This window comes from Notolepis coatsorum (assembly GCF_963971535.1).
Source record: "Notolepis coatsorum genome assembly, chromosome: 15".
Taxonomy (NCBI): Eukaryota; Metazoa; Chordata; class Actinopteri; order Aulopiformes; family Paralepididae; genus Notolepis; species Notolepis coatsorum.
The window spans coordinates 3,282,990-3,302,052 of NC_140179.1; the positions used below are offsets into that span (position 1 = coordinate 3,282,990).

Consider the following 19,063-nt stretch of genomic DNA (forward strand, 5'->3'; position numbering starts at 1 on the left):
CTTATGAAAACCCAAAATTCAGTATCTGAGAAAATGTGTATATTACATAAGACCAATAAATAATATATATATATATATATATATATATATATATATATATATATATATATATATATATATATATATATATATATATATATATATATATATATATATATATATATATATATATATATATATATATATTACAGAACTGTCTGCCTACTGAAAAGTATATGCACTCAATACTTGGTCAATACTTTTGCATGAATCAATGAGGCGTGGCATGGAGGCAACCAATATTTCCTCAATATATTCTCATTTATAGAGATGCACCTGTATATAGATAGCTTTTTAAATGCCTTGTGGAGATATGACCTTTGACTATATAGATTACATTTTTTTTTTGTGCAGAACTTCTCATCACCAGAGCGCCTTCTTACAGTAACATTCTTTCCCTGTAAGGAGAGCATCTCTGTACCTCCCCGAAGTCTGCGTCACATAATGTGATGTCACTAATAGGTCGAACCTATCACGGTCCAATATGTAGTAACTTGACACCTTTATCTTCAGCTACACAGAAAGCTGAGTATGTATTGGCATGGCTTAACCCTTTCACTACCACACTACAGAAGGTTAACCTTTCACTACCACACTACAGAAGGTTAACCTTTCACTACCACACTACAGACGGTTAACCTTTCACTACCACACTACAGACGGTTAACCTTTCACTACCACACTACAGACGGTTAACCTTTCACTACCACACTACAGACGGTTAACCCTTTCACAACCACACTACAGAAGGTTAAGCTTTCACTACCACACTACAGAAGGTTAACCCTTTCACTACCACACTACAGAAGGTTAACCTTTCACAACCACACTACAGAATGTTAACCTTTCACAACCACACTACAGAAGGTTAACCTTTCACTACCACACTACAGAAGGTTAATCTTTCACTACCACACTACAGAAGGTTAACCTTTCACAACCACACTACAGAAGGTTAACCTTTCACTACCACACTACAGAAGGTTAACCTTTCACTACCACACTACAGAAGGTTAACCTTTCACAACCACACTACAGAATGTTAACCTTTCACAACCACACTACAGAAGGTTAACCTTTCACTACCACACTACAGAAGGTTAACCCTTTCACTACCACACTACAGAAGGTTAACCTTTCACTACCACACTACAGACGGTTGTGTGATAGTGAAAGGGTTAACCTTCTGTATTGTCGCAGTGAAAGGGTTAACCCTTTGGTAGTGTGGTAGTGAACGGGTTAAAAGAATATAAGCTGCCGACTTGGAATTCCTGGTAAATGTTAATTACTGCTTGTTACATATTCATAGATCCTTGCATTCTTAATGACGGTAAAGGTGTAGAGATGCTGCTGAGCCATTTTCAGTCGTTTATTGGAAGAAACAGATCTTCTTGTTTTGCCAGATACATCTGGAGGGGATCCTCAAATGAACCAGCGATTCCTCAAGCGGAATCTCACCATGACAACTGCTTGTGTAGCACAGAGTAAGATGCTGTACGGGAAAATGACTACATTTGCATAACAATGTTTTATAGACGACCACTTTAGGAAATGAACATAGCAGGGGAAATATGTGGTTAAAAGTGTATTATCACATCGATATACACTGACAATGGCTTGATGGTGAAATGTCCGACTCTCATCTGCCTCGTCTACGCAATAAAGAATAAAGACGCAATATCGCTGGTTCATCCGGTTAGAGTGTGAGTGAGCTACAGGGCCCTCGTTGTTTGATATTGAAATATATATCACGGCCGACGTTATGTTTTGAGAAAGCAGAGCGATACCAAGTCTACTTTATTCAGTGATGCTACAGAGACCCCGAGCAAAAGTCCATCATTCCTGAGATGCGTTCCCCGTCTAATCCCAGTAATGGCTCTGACCCCCCCCCCCCCCCCCCCTCTTCTCGTCTCCAGGGCAGACGAGTGTTTCTGTGCCACCCGGAAGCTGGACGCAGCCTCCACGGAGGCCAAGTTCCTGCAGGACCTGGGCTTCAGGATGCTCAACTGCGGACGGACGGACCTGGTCCAGCAGGCGGTCAACCTGCTGGGCCCCGCGGGCATCAACAGCATGAGCGAGCAGGTGTGCGACTGAGCGCTTAATATAATACGCCGCCCACGCGCCAACACCGCAGTCGCTCTCATGCCACACGCGGGCAGAGTTGCAAAATGATTACCAAAAAAAACGCACCTTACAAGTGTGCGCATTGCTATTAGCGGTTACCTAACAAACCCGCCCACGTACGTGTGTGTGCTGGATAATACAGGCTGTTTTCTGTCAGGAATGTAATGTTTAGATTAGATTAGATCAAAATGTATTGTCCAAGTGCAGCACAATGTAAAGACGTTTGGCATCTCACCAGAGTGCAAATGTAACAGTGAAGTGCAACAGTGTACAGGTGATTAAACTGGGTACAAATATATAAAACTGTGTACCACTGAGTCATAGTGCTAATCAGATGTATGTACAGAGTTGTAGTATACTATGTACAGTGATACAGGTATAAAGACAGTATGGTAGTAGTCATACTGGCCAGCAGTGTAACTAATAAAAGTAGGATATGTATATGTGTATTGTATTGTAACAACCCTGGGATTGAGGTGATTATTTTATTTTTATAAAAATTACCAGTTTCTCTTGGTAGCCAAAGCACTCTCATCCGTTGAGTGAAAGCACCTACAAGAAAGAAAAGAAATATATATATATATATATATATTAGGGATGTCCGATATTATCGGCCTACCGATATTATCGGCCGATATCGGCATTAAAATGTGATATCGGAAAATATCGGTATCGGTTTAAAAAAATTATAATAATAATATTTTATTTATTTATTTTACATTTCTATAACCTTTATTTACCCAGGCAAGCAAGTAAGAACAAATTATGATTTTATTTATTGTGACAGGGGGGGGGGGGGGGGGGGGGACCCTGCATATATCGGTATCGGTTGATGTCGGTTGATATCGGTATCGGGAATTAAGAGTTGGACAATATCGGTATATCGGTATCGGTAAAAAAGCCAATATCGAGCATCCCTAATATATATATATTATTTATAATATATCCTCTTAACGTTCGGGGGCCCCCAAACAACATTTTGCATAGGGCCCCCAAAAAGCTAGAATCGGCCCTGGTCAGCCGAGCTGTCACTCTGCACTTAGGCTGGACAAGATATGCCTCCTAAAGTGTGTACACGGAAGTACAGGAAGTACAGGCTAAAGGCGTACCCGTTCCGGTCAGCCCAGATCTGTTTATAGTCCCCAGCGAAACAAAGAACGAAGCAGATGCTCATGAATCGTAAATCGGAGGCAGCTTCCAGGGGAAGTACATGCACCGGAAATTCTACCCCATACACACTTTCGGCCGTAGTTCTTTACCAGGCTTTATCTCGCAGAGATAAAACTGGGAACGAGGTTACTCTGCACTCTACCAACCTGGGGCTGGCAGGTGACGCTATTGGTCGCGCGAGCCCGGGTTGGTAGAGGGGAGGGGGCAGGGGCTGACCTGTGGGCAGTTCAAGTTCAGTCTACGAATGCAAGCAGAGGTGATGCACCCCGTCTTTGTACCTGAGACCAGGGATGTCCGATATTATCGGCCGATATTGGCATAAAAATGGAAAATATCGGTATCCGTTTTCAAAAAACAATAAACAAATATATTTTTTTTAAATGTTTTACATTTATTTAACCTTTATTTACCCAGGCGAGCAAGTAAGAACAAATTATTATTTTATTTATTGTCAAAGTATGCATAATGTTGTGTTAATTACACGACAAGAGATATGTAATGTTAATTACCTGAAATTATTCCGTTTTTTGGGGGGGGGGGGGGGGACCCTGCATATATCGGTATCGGTTGATATCGGTTGATATCGGTATCGGAAATTAAGAGTTGGACAATATCGGTATATCGGTATCGGTAAAAAAGCCAATATCGAGCATCCCTAGTGAGAGTTGAATAAACTGATGAGTGAGAAACAACAACCGAGTCGGTGAGTCGTTAATAGCGAAGACACTACAGTATCTACAGATATGTAAAAGTATTATGTGCAGGTAAGTACAGACAGGTGTGGATAGATATATATGCGATGAGAACAAATATATATATATATATATATATATATATATATATATATATATATATATATATATATATATATATATATATATATATATATATATATATATATATATATTAGAGCTGGGCCGTTAACGCGTTAACGTGCTGCGTTAACGCTATACTAGTATCGCACGATAATATAATTAACGCATTAAAGATTTTTTTTTTTTTTTTTTACATTTTTTTTTTTTTACCTTTATTTACCCAGGGTAGGTTCGCTGAGCACAGATGCTCTTTTTCAGGAACGCCCTGCTTCACATTCACACAGTTCCATTCACACCTGGGAGCTGCCCAGTACAACCACAGTTGACACCATTGGCCACTGAGCAACTCCACTGGAGCAGTTGATTCAAGCCATGTCACATAGTTCAAGTTTGAAATGATTCTTTCTGTTTTGCTCCTGAGAGTGTGCTAGATACTGTACTGTACTGGTAATATTATTTATTTGTGTTAACTTCTGAATAAAACAACTTATTAAACACAAGTACATCTTATTGAACATTATTTTGATATTTCATTACCAATTATCATAGCAAAACAGCTTTTTCAAACAGTCTGTAATGCATTTTGGAAACGGGAGATGGGCTCATGGTGTAATGGGCCACCTGGCCTGAGAAACATAAGGAGGAAAGAAAAAGTAAGGACATTATTTGGGTAGAACACACATATTTTGAATGCCTTCGGCAGGTTTTTTTTCTTTTTTTTTGGCCATTTTAATCTAGATTAATCTAGATTAAATCCAGGATTGCAGATAGATTAATCTAGATTAAAAAAATTAATCTATGCCCACCTCTAATATATATATATATATATATATATATATATATATATATATATATATAAATATATATATGCAGTAAATATAAGAATATAAATTTAATATGTGGTGTAACTGAGGGGTACAATTCCCTGACTGTATTACTAGATATGATACTTACTACCACTACCTTTGTACTTTATATTCGGCCACCCAGTACTCGGCATAAATATATTATGATAAACACTCTCACGTAGATGAAACGGATCCAACACAAATGTACGAAGTCGAAGTATGCGTTTATTACTACACAGCAATGGTGTGTAGAGCAAGCACTTAATCACTTAATTACATTTATGAATTGAAATAGTATGCACTTTTATGGCAAAGAGTATTCGTTGGTATATCAATAGAGAATGTCCAATCTCTGGTGGCGCAGGCGGTAAATATACGACCTGGAATAGTTAAGGAATAACAGCAATGATACTTTAATGATTATAAGACTGGATACACTAAGGGGGGTTAATCCGGTCGCTTGTAAGACAACAGGAGTAGGAGGGGGGGGGGGGGGGGTAGAGTCTGGCTGCCTCGTCCGGCCAAGGGTATCCTGGGTGAACCCACAGTTGTGCAGCTCGGTGCGCCAGCGATCCTTGGACCACAGATGAAAGCAGGTGGACTCTCTGTGAGCCGGCTCTCTCCGGTCCACGGGGGAGAGACGTGAAGCGACCTCGTCTTGCAGAGCGTCTCCTCACCTTGCGTCCTCTCCAGGGGGGGGGGGTTCCAACACACGGCAGTGTCGGGGGTCTTTATCCATGGAATAATCACTGTACACAAAGCATAATCCGTGCCTGGGAAGGCGGGCTGTCGTCGGTAGAATAATCCGGTATACAGGTCCACTCGCTCGTCGGCTCTGGGGCTCCTCAGATGCAATCTCACATGGGGTCGACCATCCTGGATAAGCAGCCAGTTCTCTGCCCGAAACGATGGGGTGCTGGCTACGGTAGTATTCTCACCGTACGAAGCACTATATATTAACAGACTATTATTAGCTTAATAGACTACGTCCAACTCGACGATATAGTGCCAAATATGACTATTCAAATATTAATATACACGATGTCTCAATACCGATGGTAGGCCGAACTTGGCCTTACTCCCACACGTGGCGTCGCGGGGAGGCTTTACGTCTGTCACTCTATTGGAGGGTAAGAAACTGGACTGAAAAGGAAGTCCTACTTTAGTAGCGCAGTATATATACGCACTATGAACAAATAGTACCGTTAGTGGTGCGGTAGCCAGATTCCTACGCGGAACTAGGACTTGTTCGTACATGTTGAGCGGTACGTTTGAACTGGGTCTGGGGGGTATGGCAGCCTGGCACCAAGGTCTCGACCAATAGTAGAATGGAGACTATTATGGGATGTTCAGTAGGCTAGAATGGATATTCAATGCATATTGTACAAGGAATATACAAGGGATATCAGGGAATATTAGAGAATATACAAATACAATTAAATATATATATACAAATAAATATATATATTCGGTTTAATCTGGCCCTTCACAACAGCCACCCCCTGATTGGTCCCAGACCTAATCAGTTAAGCAGAGACAGATTAATCGCGTTGTCTATTTACACAAGGGTTTGCTGTAGGGGTCAGTCAACTTCACAAAGTCATAGGGTTATAGGGTCATGGTCATCATCGATTGTGTCTGGGAGTCGGGGCAGTTCTATGAGCCTCGCCACGGGACGGGTGTAAGTGCGACCCTGGACAAGCACTTCAGCTGCTCGGACCTTGCCGTCGGCACCGGTGATCACTTTGCTTACGCGGCCGGCCGGCCACATAGCTCTGGGCAGTGATTGATCAATAATCATGACGACTGTTCCTTCTGTCAAATTGTCTCTCTCCTTTACCCACTTCTGGCGGGTCTGTAGAGACGGTAGGTAGTGCAGTAGGAAACTGCTCCAAAACTTGTCGGCTAATACTTGGCTGTACCTCCACATTCGTCGGCCGTTCGCTTCTTCAGGCCGGTACATTGTCTGGGGTAACGCGGGATCTAGCCGCCCCATCAGGAGTGTGTTGGGGGTAACTGGGTCGATATCCGCCACATCGCTGGAGACGTAGCCGAGGGGCTTAGAGTTCAATACTCCCTCAATCTCCGTGAGGACTGTCATTAGGACTTCTTCCGCCACAGTCTGGGCCCCAAGTACTGCGTACAGGGCTGTCTTTATGGAACGCACTTCCCGTTCCCAAGTACCACCGAAGTGGGGTGCGTTTGGGGGGTTGAATTGGAAGTCAATCTGTGCTGGAGCGAGGTGGGTCTTAAGTTCTGGGCCCATAGCTTGGAAGCTCTCTCTCAGCTCTCTTTCGCCGCCTTTGAAGTTTGTCCCATGATCGGACAATAGTGTAGACGGTCTTCCTTTCCGTGATGTGAATCTACGGAAGGCCATAAGGAATGAGTCTGTGCTCATGGTCGGGAGAAGCTCGATGTGTATCGCTCTGGTGGTCATGCATTTGAATACAATACCCCACCGCTTCTCGGTTCCTCTTCCTTTCTTTATGTGCAGCGGGCCAAAGCAGTCCATACCCGTTGAGTGGAATGGCTTGTCACCGATTCGGAGGCGACATGGAGGAAGGTCAGCCATCCTTGGTATGCTGGGCTGCGCGCGCCACTTGCGGCAGTCTAGACATGTTCGCTGGAAGCGTCGTACCGCCTCTCTTCCTTGTAGGATCCAGTAACGACGTCTGATTTCCGCAAAGACTCTTTCTGCTCCTGCGTGATGTACATCCTCATCGTATTTCTTTATAATCAGCTCTGTGACCTTGTGTCGGCTGTTCAATACGATCGGGTATTTAATGTCATCCGGTAGATTGGGGGCTCTGCGTAGGCGACCACCCACTCTGATGAGGGTATGAGCGTCGCTCTCGGGGGCCAGATGAATTAATCTGCTGTCGGATGGGACGGGCTTTCCTCCCTGTAGACAGGCCAATTCATCGGGGAACGAGTCTCTCTGGGCTCGCTGCAGTAGAAGCAATTCTGCTTCCTCGTAGTTAGCCGCTGACATTTCAGCGGGGGACTTACACTCCGGGTGGTGCCGCAGGAATGTCCTTTGTTGTGCACTCTCTATGGTAGTGCAATCATCTATGTTGGGGTCTGCGGAGATAACAGTGCTCAATCCACAGAACACAGGCTTCTTATTCTCAGCCTCCTCCTGACTGGCTTCCCTCGGGATAGGCGTGGGCCACTCTCCTTCCGGGAGCTTTAGGAATGCTGGGCCGTCACTGTAGACATTGCGACGGGTGAGGTCATCTAGGGGCATTCCCCGGGTGATGACGTCAGCTGGGTTCTGTTTTGTATCAACGTAGCGCCACTCTGTTTCTCCGGTTAACTCTTCGGTTAAGTCTTGAATCTCGGTGACTCTGACTCCCACGAAGACTTTGTACTTGCATGAGTCCGATTTGATCCAGGCGAGTACTGTCGTGGAATCTGACCACAGGATTGTTCTAGACACCGGTATGGTGAGCTCACGTTGGATGAGCGTGGCTAGGTGCGCTCCGGCTAGGGCTGCGCAGAGCTCTAGGCGTGGGATGGATTGTTGCTTGCGTGGGGCTATTCTCGAGCGGGCGAGGACAAACGCTGTGTAGATCTTTCCCCCCTCTTCTTGGGCCCGCAAGTAGGCTACTGATCCGTATGCGACCTCTGAGGCGTCACTGAAGACGTGTAAGTCCATTTTACATGTCTCTGGCCTCACCGTGGGTGGGAAGTAGCTTCGGCGCATATTAACGCCTGGGAGTGAGTGGAGCTCCATCTCCCACTCTCTCCAGGTGGATGCAAGTTGTGCGGGAATGGGGTCGTCCCAGCCCTGGTCCTTGTCCCACAATGCTCGTACAATCATTTTTGCCCTGGTGGTGTACGGTAGAATACATCCTAGCGGGTCATATTGTCGGGCGAGTGTTGTGTACACACTCCGTCTGGTGGTCGGCGCCGCCGCCGGCCTTCCCTGCTCCGTAGTCAGGGGCTTGTGTCTGTAGTGAAGCGAATCTGTTTTGAATCGCCACACCAATCCCAGGGTCATCTCCTGGGCTTCTCCCGGGATTGTAGCCATCCAGGTCTCGCTGCTGGCTGCCTTGTCCTCGGAGGAGAGGCTGCGCAGTACTTGCGGATCGCTGCTGGCCCACTGCCTGAGATCAAAGCCGCCTTTGATCAATGAGGCGCAGAGTTTAATCAGGAGAGCCTCGGCTTCTTCCTGGGTTGAAAGGCTTTGTAGACAGTTGTCTACGTAGAAGCTGTTCTTTACGCTGTGTCGGACCTCTTCGTCCGCTGCTGGGTCCTCTGCTACATGTTTCTGTAGTGCAAATGTAGCACAGCAGGGGCTGCACGTCGTTCCGAAGGGGAGGACTTCCCATTGATAGATGGCTGGGTGCTCATCTCCTGGCTTCTCTCTCCATAGGAACCGTAACAGGGGCTTGTCCTCCTCTACTAATCTCACCTGCAGGAACATTCCTTTAATGTCCCCGCTGATGGCCACCTTTTCCTGGCGGAAGCGGAGTAGAACGCCGAGTAGGGAGGGGCCGAGTGTGGGACCGGGCAGTAACTCTTTATTCAGATTTTGGGATCCGATCTGGTAGCTGCAGTTAAATACTATGCGGTCTTTACCGTTGTGATGGACCTTGTGGTGAGGCACGTACCATGATTCAGTGGTCTGGTCAGCCTCTTTAATGTCCATCTTTGTGACGTGTCCCGCTGTGATGAGCTTCTCAATCTCGGCGCGGTATACACTCTCTTGGGCGGGGTTCTTGGCTAAGCGCCGCTCCGTGTTCAGCAGGTACCGTTCTGTGGCGTCTGTCTTGGCGTGGAAAGTAGGCATTCCTTCTCGCCGCAGGAGTGGCGTGGCGTATCTCAACACGCCGTTGACCGGGACTCTCTTGGTCCCTGTCTCGAGGAGGTGAATGGCGTAAATGTCATCTTTAGAGCGAATGTCTTTCTTTCCGTTCTTAAAGGGCATTTGTTCCAAGGTCCATAACCGCTCTACGTGTTGCAGGAGTGCGGTTTCTCCCTCTGTGACTCGGGAGTGGAGACATCTAGTGGCTGTACTTCGGTTGAGAGATTTGGCGAGCGGGCCTTGGAGAGTCCATCCCAAACGGGTCTCGACTGCTGCAGGACAGCCTCGGGGTCCGGTATGAACCCGGTCTATCGGGACAATGAGGTCTGCATGGTCGGAGCCTATCAACAGGGTCGGCATAGCATTGTCTATGAGCGGGATCGGTAACTTGCGCAGATGTGCATATTTCTCCATCAGCTTGGCGACGGGGTATGTGTACCGCGACAGTCCTATTTCTTGGCTGGTGAAAGCGTCTGTAATCTGGTACCGTCGCTCAGGCTGGCCGCTTGCTGCGATAGAGAATGAGACATTCTCGCCCTTTATCGTCTTCAAATCTCGTCTTATTGTCCGAATTGTCATTTGGGTTTCGCTTCCCCGCAGCCCTAGCTGGGCCGCAGCGGAGGCGAGCAGAAGGGTCTTCTCTGACCCGTCATCGAGGACGGCGTAAGTGTCCAGGACTTTATTCTGGTAGCTTAGTGTCACACGCACTACTTTTAGGAGTACTCGGGCTCCACTGCTGCTGGCGGGATCGATGTACATGACGCTCGCTTTGCTGCTGGATGGTGCGGGTGAAGGGCGCCGTCTGTTACTGTCGTGAAGTATGTCCAGATGGGCTCCATCGCACTTGGTGCACCTTTTCTTTAAGCGGCATTCGGCTGCCATGTGTGAGCGCGCACAGCGAAAACAGCGCTTGTTGGACTTTATCCATTGACTTGCTTCCTCCGCGTTCAGCTTGGGGAAGGAGTCACATTGCGCTAGCCAGTGTTCTTTCTCACAGTAGGGGCACACTATCTTCCACTTCTCCGTTCTGGAGGGGGTACTGTGGCTCCTGCTGCTCGGTACTGACTCCGATTGGTGCATCACAGTCACCGATCTTCTTCCATCATTTAGTCGTCTGGTTCCTTCTCTGGAGCCAGGGGTGCTCCGTCCGAATGTATCTAGCCGTAGGCTGCTGACTTCTCTCGCCAGGAAGTCTGCTAGATCGAGGAGGTTCGGTTCGGGGCCATTCGGGTCTCGGTGGTCTCTCTGCCGCCTAAAACGCTCCTGTCGAGCGGGCGGCAGCTTCTCCAAGATCCTTTCCACATTTGAGTTGGCGTAAAGTTCATGCCTCCCCTTCTCTCTCTGCGCTCCCAACATCCCTACCAGGGACTGCACTCTGATGGACAGGTCGTCCAGTGCTCGATTGTCTATTGCTGGGGGTAAGCGGTCGATGTGTCGGATCTCCTGGATCACGTAATCCCATATGCGCCCATACCTCTGGTCCAATGCTACCAGCGCTGCTGTGTATGGGGTGGTGGAAGTCGCGTAGGCGAGCGCTATATTATGTGCGCGGGGTACCTTTAAGTGCTTCAGTAGGATGGCGTATTTATGGCGTTCATCCAATACATCCACCAACATGGTCTCCAGACACATGCGGAGTTCTGTATACTGGGCCCGGTTCTCTTGGGTGAAGTCGGGTACCATAGGCGTGCCAATGTATGACGCTGACTGTGGATACATCGGCGAGCGTTGGGGGAGAGGCCTCCTAGGCGAGTCTCCTCCCGCTCCTTGGTATGGGCTGGTACCGGCAGTGTACCATGGCCCGCTTGTCCAGGTGCTGTTCCTCGGTGCGGGTCGTGCGTCGTGCTCACCTGGGTATAGAGTCGGGGGTCTGTAGCGCAGCTCCGCGGGAGTATAGCCTGGGCTGTACCGGACCTCCTGGTCCGGTAGAGTACTGTGCTGTCGTCGGGCGTGGTTCTCCTCCTCTTCCTCTTCGTCTTCAGTTAGGTCATCCAGTGCTTGTAGTCTCTGGTTTAGCCTCTCCACAGGATATGCTGCTCCTTCCCGGTTGCTAGGTCTCGCTTGGACCGGTGGGGGGAGGTGGTCTGTGGGGGGTATAGACCTCGTCTGTTGGTCAAGTTCAGGGTTGTTTACTCGGCTAGGGGATGCCGCCCTGGAGGTGTGTCTAGACGAGTTCCTGGAGCCTCTGGCGGAGGGAGAGGGTGTTGTCCGTCTGATCAGCTGTTCTATTAGTTGCGCTTGCTGTCTGTCGCGCTCTGCGTCCCGTAGAGCACCAGCAGCTGCTCGCTGGCTGTCTGCTCGGTCTCGGGCCACATTCTCTTCTCTCTGAATGCGTCTTATTTCCAGACGTATATGCTCTTCTTCGCTCCGCTGCTGGATCTGCAGTCGGTCGCGTTCAGCAGCGGCGTTCAGGCTGATGAGGAAGGCCTGCTGTAGGGTCCTCTCTGCCTCGCTGGGAGAAGGCGGTTGTATAGGGGAGCCTTCCCTCGGGGTACTCCTTGCGGAGCCTTGCAGCTCTATCTCCACGGTGCTCTCCCCGTCTTCTTCCGTGCCGAGTTCTCTCTCGGTAGCGTTGTATTCCTCCCGGGACTCATCGGGGACTACTTCTTCAGTACTGGCGGGGTGTGAAGTCATGTCTGGTTCCCACTGGTCCCCACCGTGAACTTGGTCAGTTACATTAGAACCCGTAGGGGCCTCTATGGTCGGGGTAGTCTGGGCGTTGGGGTTATACATACTTTTACTTTCTAGTTTTACCGCGTTTACTGTTAGTAGAAGACTAGGTTGTTGACTGACAGCGTAAGCCTCTAAGTACTGAGGGAGCCGTCGTTCGCGCTGCGGGCGTTGGTTAGGAGGATCGTTTCGTGGAGTGTTCATCATAGGCCATTTCAATATTAATAACACTATATTAATATTACACTAATTACCCTCCGGCTCGAAGGACCAATTGTAACTGAGGGGTACAATTCCCTGACTGTATTACTAGATATGATACTTACTACCACTACCTTTGTACTTTATATTCGGCCACCCAGTACTCGGCATAAATATATTATGATAAACACTCTCACGTAGATGAAACGGATCCAACACAAATGTACGAAGTCGAAGTATGCGTTTATTACTACACAGAAATGGTGTGTAGAGCAAGCACTTAATCACTTAATTACATTTATGAATTGAAATAGTATGCACTTTTATGGCAAAGAGTATTCGTTGGTATATCAATAGAGAATGTCCAATCTCTGGTGGCGCAGGCGGTAAATATACGACCTGGAATAGTTAAGGAATAACAGCAATGATACTTTAATGATTATAAGACTGGATACACTAAGGGGGGTTAATCCGGTCGCTTGTAAGACAACAGGAGTAGGAGGGGGGGGGGGGGGGTAGAGTCTGGCTGCCTCGTCCGGCCAAGGGTATCCTGGGTGAACCCACAGTTGTGCAGCTCGGTGCGCCAGCGATCCTTGGACCACAGATGAAAGCAGGTGGACTCTCTGTGAGCCGGCTCTCTCCGGTCCACGGGGGAGAGACGTGAAGCGACCTCGTCTTGCAGAGCGTCTCCTCACCTTGCGTCCTCTCCAGGGGGGGGGGTTCCAACACACGGCAGTGTCGGGGGTCTTTATCCATGGAATAATCACTGTACACAAAGCATAATCCGTGCCTGGGAAGGCGGGCTGTCGTCGGTAGAATAATCCGGTATACAGGTCCACTCGCTCGTCGGCTCTGGGGCTCCTCAGATGCAATCTCACATGGGGTCGACCATCCTGGATAAGCAGCCAGTTCTCTGCCCGAAACGATGGGGTGCTGGCTACGGTAGTATTCTCACCGTACGAAGCACTATATATTAACAGACTATTATTAGCTTAATAGACTACGTCCAACTCGACGATATAGTGCCAAATATGACTATTCAAATATTAATATACACGATGTCTCAATACCGATGGTAGGCCGAACTTGGCCTTACTCCCACACGTGGCGTCGCGGGGAGGCTTTACGTCTGTCACTCTATTGGAGGGTAAGAAACTGGACTGAAAAGGAAGTCCTACTTTAGTAGCGCAGTATATATACGCACTATGAACAAATAGTACCGTTAGTGGTGCGGTAGCCAGATTCCTACGCGGAACTAGGACTTGTTCGTACATGTTGAGCGGTACGTTTGAACTGGGTCTGGGGGGTATGGCAGCCTGGCACCAAGGTCTCGACCAATAGTAGAATGGAGACTATTATGGGATGTTCAGTAGGCTAGAATGGATATTCAATGCATATTGTACAAGGAATATACAAGGGATATCAGGGAATATTAGAGAATATACAAATACAATTAAATATATATATACAAATAAATATATATATTCGGTTTAATCTGGCCCTTCACAACATGTGGTATATACAGTACTGCTGTACATGCTATCATACAGAGTATATGGGTAGACTATAGTATGAGGTGCTCTACTCTGTATTGCATTAATGTACACAGACGGCAGAACCAAAGAGAATCCTACTGTGTCGTTTACACCTACTACTACTACTACAACACGTATTTCCTCAGAGTCAGCGCTGTATGTTACATAAGCGGAGGGATCGATGTCTCGTCGATAAACCCTGAGTCCGAGTCCAAGTGTTAATGCCATTTAGGATTGTCCGCACTTGCCCAGAGTCAATGGAAATAATATCCTTCATTCCTTGCGTTGCTAAGTGGGGCAGCTTATGAGCAATCAGATTTCTCCATCGTCGTCTAGAGGAGGTGGCGCCTGGTCAAGATCAATGAAGAATCACTTCCTAGCGGGTCTCTTGTCATTTTTCAGTACAAAACAGACCCAGAGATATCAGTAGGCCTATTTCACTAAGCCTGTGTTGGTATTCATAGCATTTGATCACAGACATCTCAGTGGGGAAAGACAACAGGTGATTGTAATTGAAAAACAGGTGCCCACTGTGGCCAATGAGCTGTGGTATTGCGCCCATTGGCATTGGTTGCCATGGCACGTAAATGGTAAATGGACTGCATTTATTATTTTTTTTATCCACTTTTTCTCCCATTTTCTATTTTTCTCCCATCCCAATTTTCATATCGTCCAATTCAACCCTCCCCTGTCTTTCGAACGTTGTTTCTTGCCTCCCACAAGCCGGCTGCAATGTGGACTAAGTCATACATAGCACGAGTCCCCTCCGGTACTTGAGGTAACAGCAGTCGCATCTTTTCACCTGCGCAGCTCGATCTTTCAGCGTCGGGGTCTGGGCTTTGGAGGGGCGCCGCCCCCGTCGCTTCTTGATTCTACTGCGCAGGCGCACCAACCGACCTGTAGGAGTCGCTGTCCACAACGCCCCGATCCCCACCCTTCAGTTTCCCTCCCCGTAATACGGCCAATGTGTATTACTGTGGACGACCAGCTAAACTGAAAGCAATGTGGAGAGCGGGGCTCGAACAGGAAGCATCCTGTTCGAGCCTAGTCTCCAGCATTCGTTGCGAGCGCCTTGCCCACTGCGCCACGTAGCCACCCAATGGACTGCATTTATATGGCGCTTTCATCCAAAGGACTTTACAATTTGTTCCTCACATTTGACCCATTCACACACCGACGGCGAAGGCAACCATACAAGGTGCCAACCTGCTCATCGGGAGCAATTAGGGGTTAAGTGTCTTGCTCAAGGACAACTGCTCTACCTCCCGAGCTCCACCACCGTCGCCCCCCCTAGTGTCTGATCACAGACATCGCAGTCGGCAGACAACAGGTGACTGTAATCAACTGTGGCCAATGAGCTGTGGCGTTGTCGTGCCATGGCATTGGTTGCCATGGCACGTGTTGATAATACCACGAATGAAGGCCTCCTTACCACGCGTTCGCCATGGGAACCGGCATTATGATGTCATACTGTGGCAGACGGAGTCACTCCTCACTCGAGTCAGAATCCTACTTGCGGAGTTCTACCCTGGAATCAATGTCTAATGGTCATAAGCCCTTTGTGAATAGAATAGAATAGAATAGAATAGAATAGAATAGAATAGACTAGAAGTACTTTATTGATCCCGAGGGAAAGTCAGCGCTACAGATCGCTCACAATAAACATAATTAGGTGGTAAAAAGAAAATCACAAATAAGAATAAAAATACAGTCAAGGATATACATTCTAAAATATACAGCCAAAAATATACACTAATATACAGTAAAATGTACAGTAAAAATGTTTTATGTAGATGTAAAATGTCCAGGAAGATATGCAAGAGTTTGTGCTGTTATTCTGTGCCCAGTCAGGCAGGGAGGCACAGGGTGGCACAGGGTGGCACAGGGAGGCACAGGGGGCACAGGGGGGCACAGGGAGGCACAGTGAGGCACAGGGGGGGCACAGGGAGGCACAGGGGGGGCACAGGGAGGCACAGGGAGGCACAGGGAGGCACAGGGAGGCACAGGGGGGCACAGGGAGGCACAGGGAGGCACAGGGAGGCACATGGGGGCACAGTGGGGCACAGGGAGGCACAGGGGGGGCACAGGGAGGCACAGGGAGGCACAGGGAGGCACAGGGAGGCACAGGGGGGGCACAGGGAGGCACAGGGAGGCACAGGGAGGCACAGGGAGGCACAGGGGGGGCACAGGGAGGCACAGGGAGGCACAGGGAGGCACAGGGAGGCACAGGGAGGCACAGTGGGGCACAGGGAGGCACAGGGAGGCACAGGGAGGCACAGAGTGGCACAGGGAGGCACAGGGGGGCACAGGGGGGCACAGGGAGGCACAGGGGGGCACAGGGAGGCACAGAGTGGCACAGGGAGGCACAGGGGGGCACAGGGGGGCACAGGGAGGCACAGGGGGGCACAGTGGGGCACAGGGAGCCACAGGGAGGCACAGTGGGGCACAGGGAGGCACAGGGAGGCACAGGGAGGCACAGGGAGGCACAGGGAGGCACAGGGAGGCACAGTGAGGCACAGGGAGGCACAGGGGGGCACAGGGAGGCACAGGGAGGCACAGTGGGGCACAGGGGGGCACAGGGAGGCACAGTGGGGCACAGGGAGGCACAGTGAGGCACAGGGGGGCACAGGGAGGCACAGGGAGGCACAGGGAGGCACAGTGGGGCACAGGGAGGCACAGGGAGGCACAGGGAGGCACAGTGAGGCACAGGGAGGCACAGGGGGGCACAGGGAGGCACAGGGATGCACAGTGGGGCACAGGGAGCCACAGGGAGGCACAGTGGGGCACAGTGGGGCACAGGGAGGCACAGGGAGGCACAGGGAGGCACAGGGGGGCACAGTGGGGCACAGGGAGGCACAGGGAGGCACAGGGAGGCACAGTGGGGCACAGGGAGGCACAGGGAGGCACAGGGAGGCACAGGGTGGCACAGGGGGGGCACAGTGAGGCACAGGGAGGCACAGGGAGGCACAGGGTGGCACAGGGGGGGCACAGTGAGGCACAGTGGGGCACAGGGAGGCACAGTGAGGCACAGGGAGGCACAGGGAGGCACAGGGGGGCACAGGGAGGCACAGGGGGGCACAGGGAGGCACAGGGAGGCACAGGGAGGCACAGGGTGGCACAGTGAGGCACAGGGAGGCACAGGGGGGCACAGGGAGGCACAGGGGGGGCACAGGGGGGCACAGGGGAGGCACAGGGAGGCACAGGGGGGGCACAGTGAGGCACAGGGAGGCACAGGGGGGCACAGGGAGGCACAGGGGGGCACAGGGAGGCACAGGGAGGCACAGGGAGGCACAGGGAGGCACAGGGGGGCACAGGGAGGCACAGGGAGGCACAGGGGGGCACAGGGAGGCACAGGGAGGCACAGTGAGGCACAGGGGGGGCACAGGGAGGCACAGGGAGGCACAGTGAGGCACAGGGAGGCACAGGGGGGGCACAGGGGGGGCACAGGGAGGCACAGTGGGGCACAGTGAGGCACAGGGAGGCACAGGGGGGCACAGGGAGGCACAGTGAGGTACAGGGAGGCACAGGGAGGCACAGGGAGGCACAGGGGGGCACAGGGAGGCACAGGGAGGCACAGGGAGGCACAGGGAGGCACAGGGAGGCACAGTGGGGCACAGGGAGGCACAGGGAGGCACAGGGAGGCACAGTGAGGCACAGGGAGGCACAGGGGGCACAGGGAGGCACAGGGATGCACAGTGGGGCACAGGGAGCCACAGGGAGGCACAGTGGGGCACAGTGGGGCACAGGGGGGCACAGGGAGGCACAGGGATGCACAGTGGGGCACAGGGAGCCACAGGGAGGCACAGTGGGGCACAGTGGGGCACAGGGAGGCACAGGGAGGCACAGGGAGGCACAGGGGGGCACAGTGGGGCACAGGGAGGCACAGGGAGGCACAGGGAGGCACAGTGGGGCACAGGGAGGCACAGGGAGGCACAGGGAGGCACAGGGTGGCACAGGGGGGGCACAGTGAGGCACAGGGAGGCACAGGGAGGCACAGGGTGGCACAGGGGGGGCACAGTGAGGCACAGTGGGGCACAGGGAGGCACAGTGAGGCACAGGGAGGCACAGGGAGGCACAGGGGGGCACAGGGAGGCACAGGGGGGCACAGGGAGGCACAGGGAGGCACAGGGAGGCACAGGGTGGCACAGTGAGGCACAGGGAGGCACAGGGGGGCACAGGGAGGCACAGGGGGGGCACAGGGGGGCACAGGGGGGGCACAGGGGAGGCACAGGGAGGCACAGGGGGGGCACAGTGAGGCACAGGGAGGCACAGGGGGGCACAGGGAGGCACAGGGGGGCACAGGGGGGCACAGTGAGGCACAGGGGGGCACAGGGAGTCACAGGGGGGCACAGGGGGGGCACAGGGATGGCACAGGGAGGCACAGGGAGGCACAGGGGGGGCACAGGGAGGCACAGGGGGGCACAGGGAGGCACAGGGAGGCACAGGGAGGCACAGGGGGGCACAGGGAGGCACAGGGAGGCACAGGGGGGCACAGGGAGGCACAGGGAGGCACAGTGAGGCACAGGGGGGGCACAGGGAGGCACAGGGAGGCACAGTGAGGCACAGGGAGGCACAGGGGGGGCACAGGGGGGGCACAGGGAGGCACAGTGGGGCACAGGGAGGCACAGGGGGGCACAGGGAGGCACAGTGAGGTACAGGGAGGCACAGGGAGGCACAGGGAGGCACAGGGGGGCACAGGGAGGCACAGGGAGGCACAGGGGGGCACAGGGGGGCACAGGGAGGCACAGGGAGGCACAGGGTGGCACAGGGAGGCACAGGGGGGCACAGGGGGGCATAGGGGGGGCACAGGGGGCACAGGGAGGCACGGGGGGCACAGGGTGGCACAGGAGG

At 51.1% G+C, this 19,063-nt stretch overlaps 1 protein-coding gene across 1 annotated transcript in view; it reads left to right on the plus strand.

Moving 5' to 3' along the window:
• LOC311241631 (ankyrin repeat and BTB/POZ domain-containing protein 3-A-like) overlaps positions 1–19,063 on the plus strand; it is a gene marked incomplete at both ends in the record, with an annotated part of 465,210 nt that overhangs the window by 396,242 nt on the left and 49,905 nt on the right. Inside the window, 1 exon segment of the mRNA XM_084330507.1 lies at positions 1,956–2,121. Within this exon segment, the coding sequence (XP_084186633.1) occupies positions 1,956–2,121 (166 nt within the window).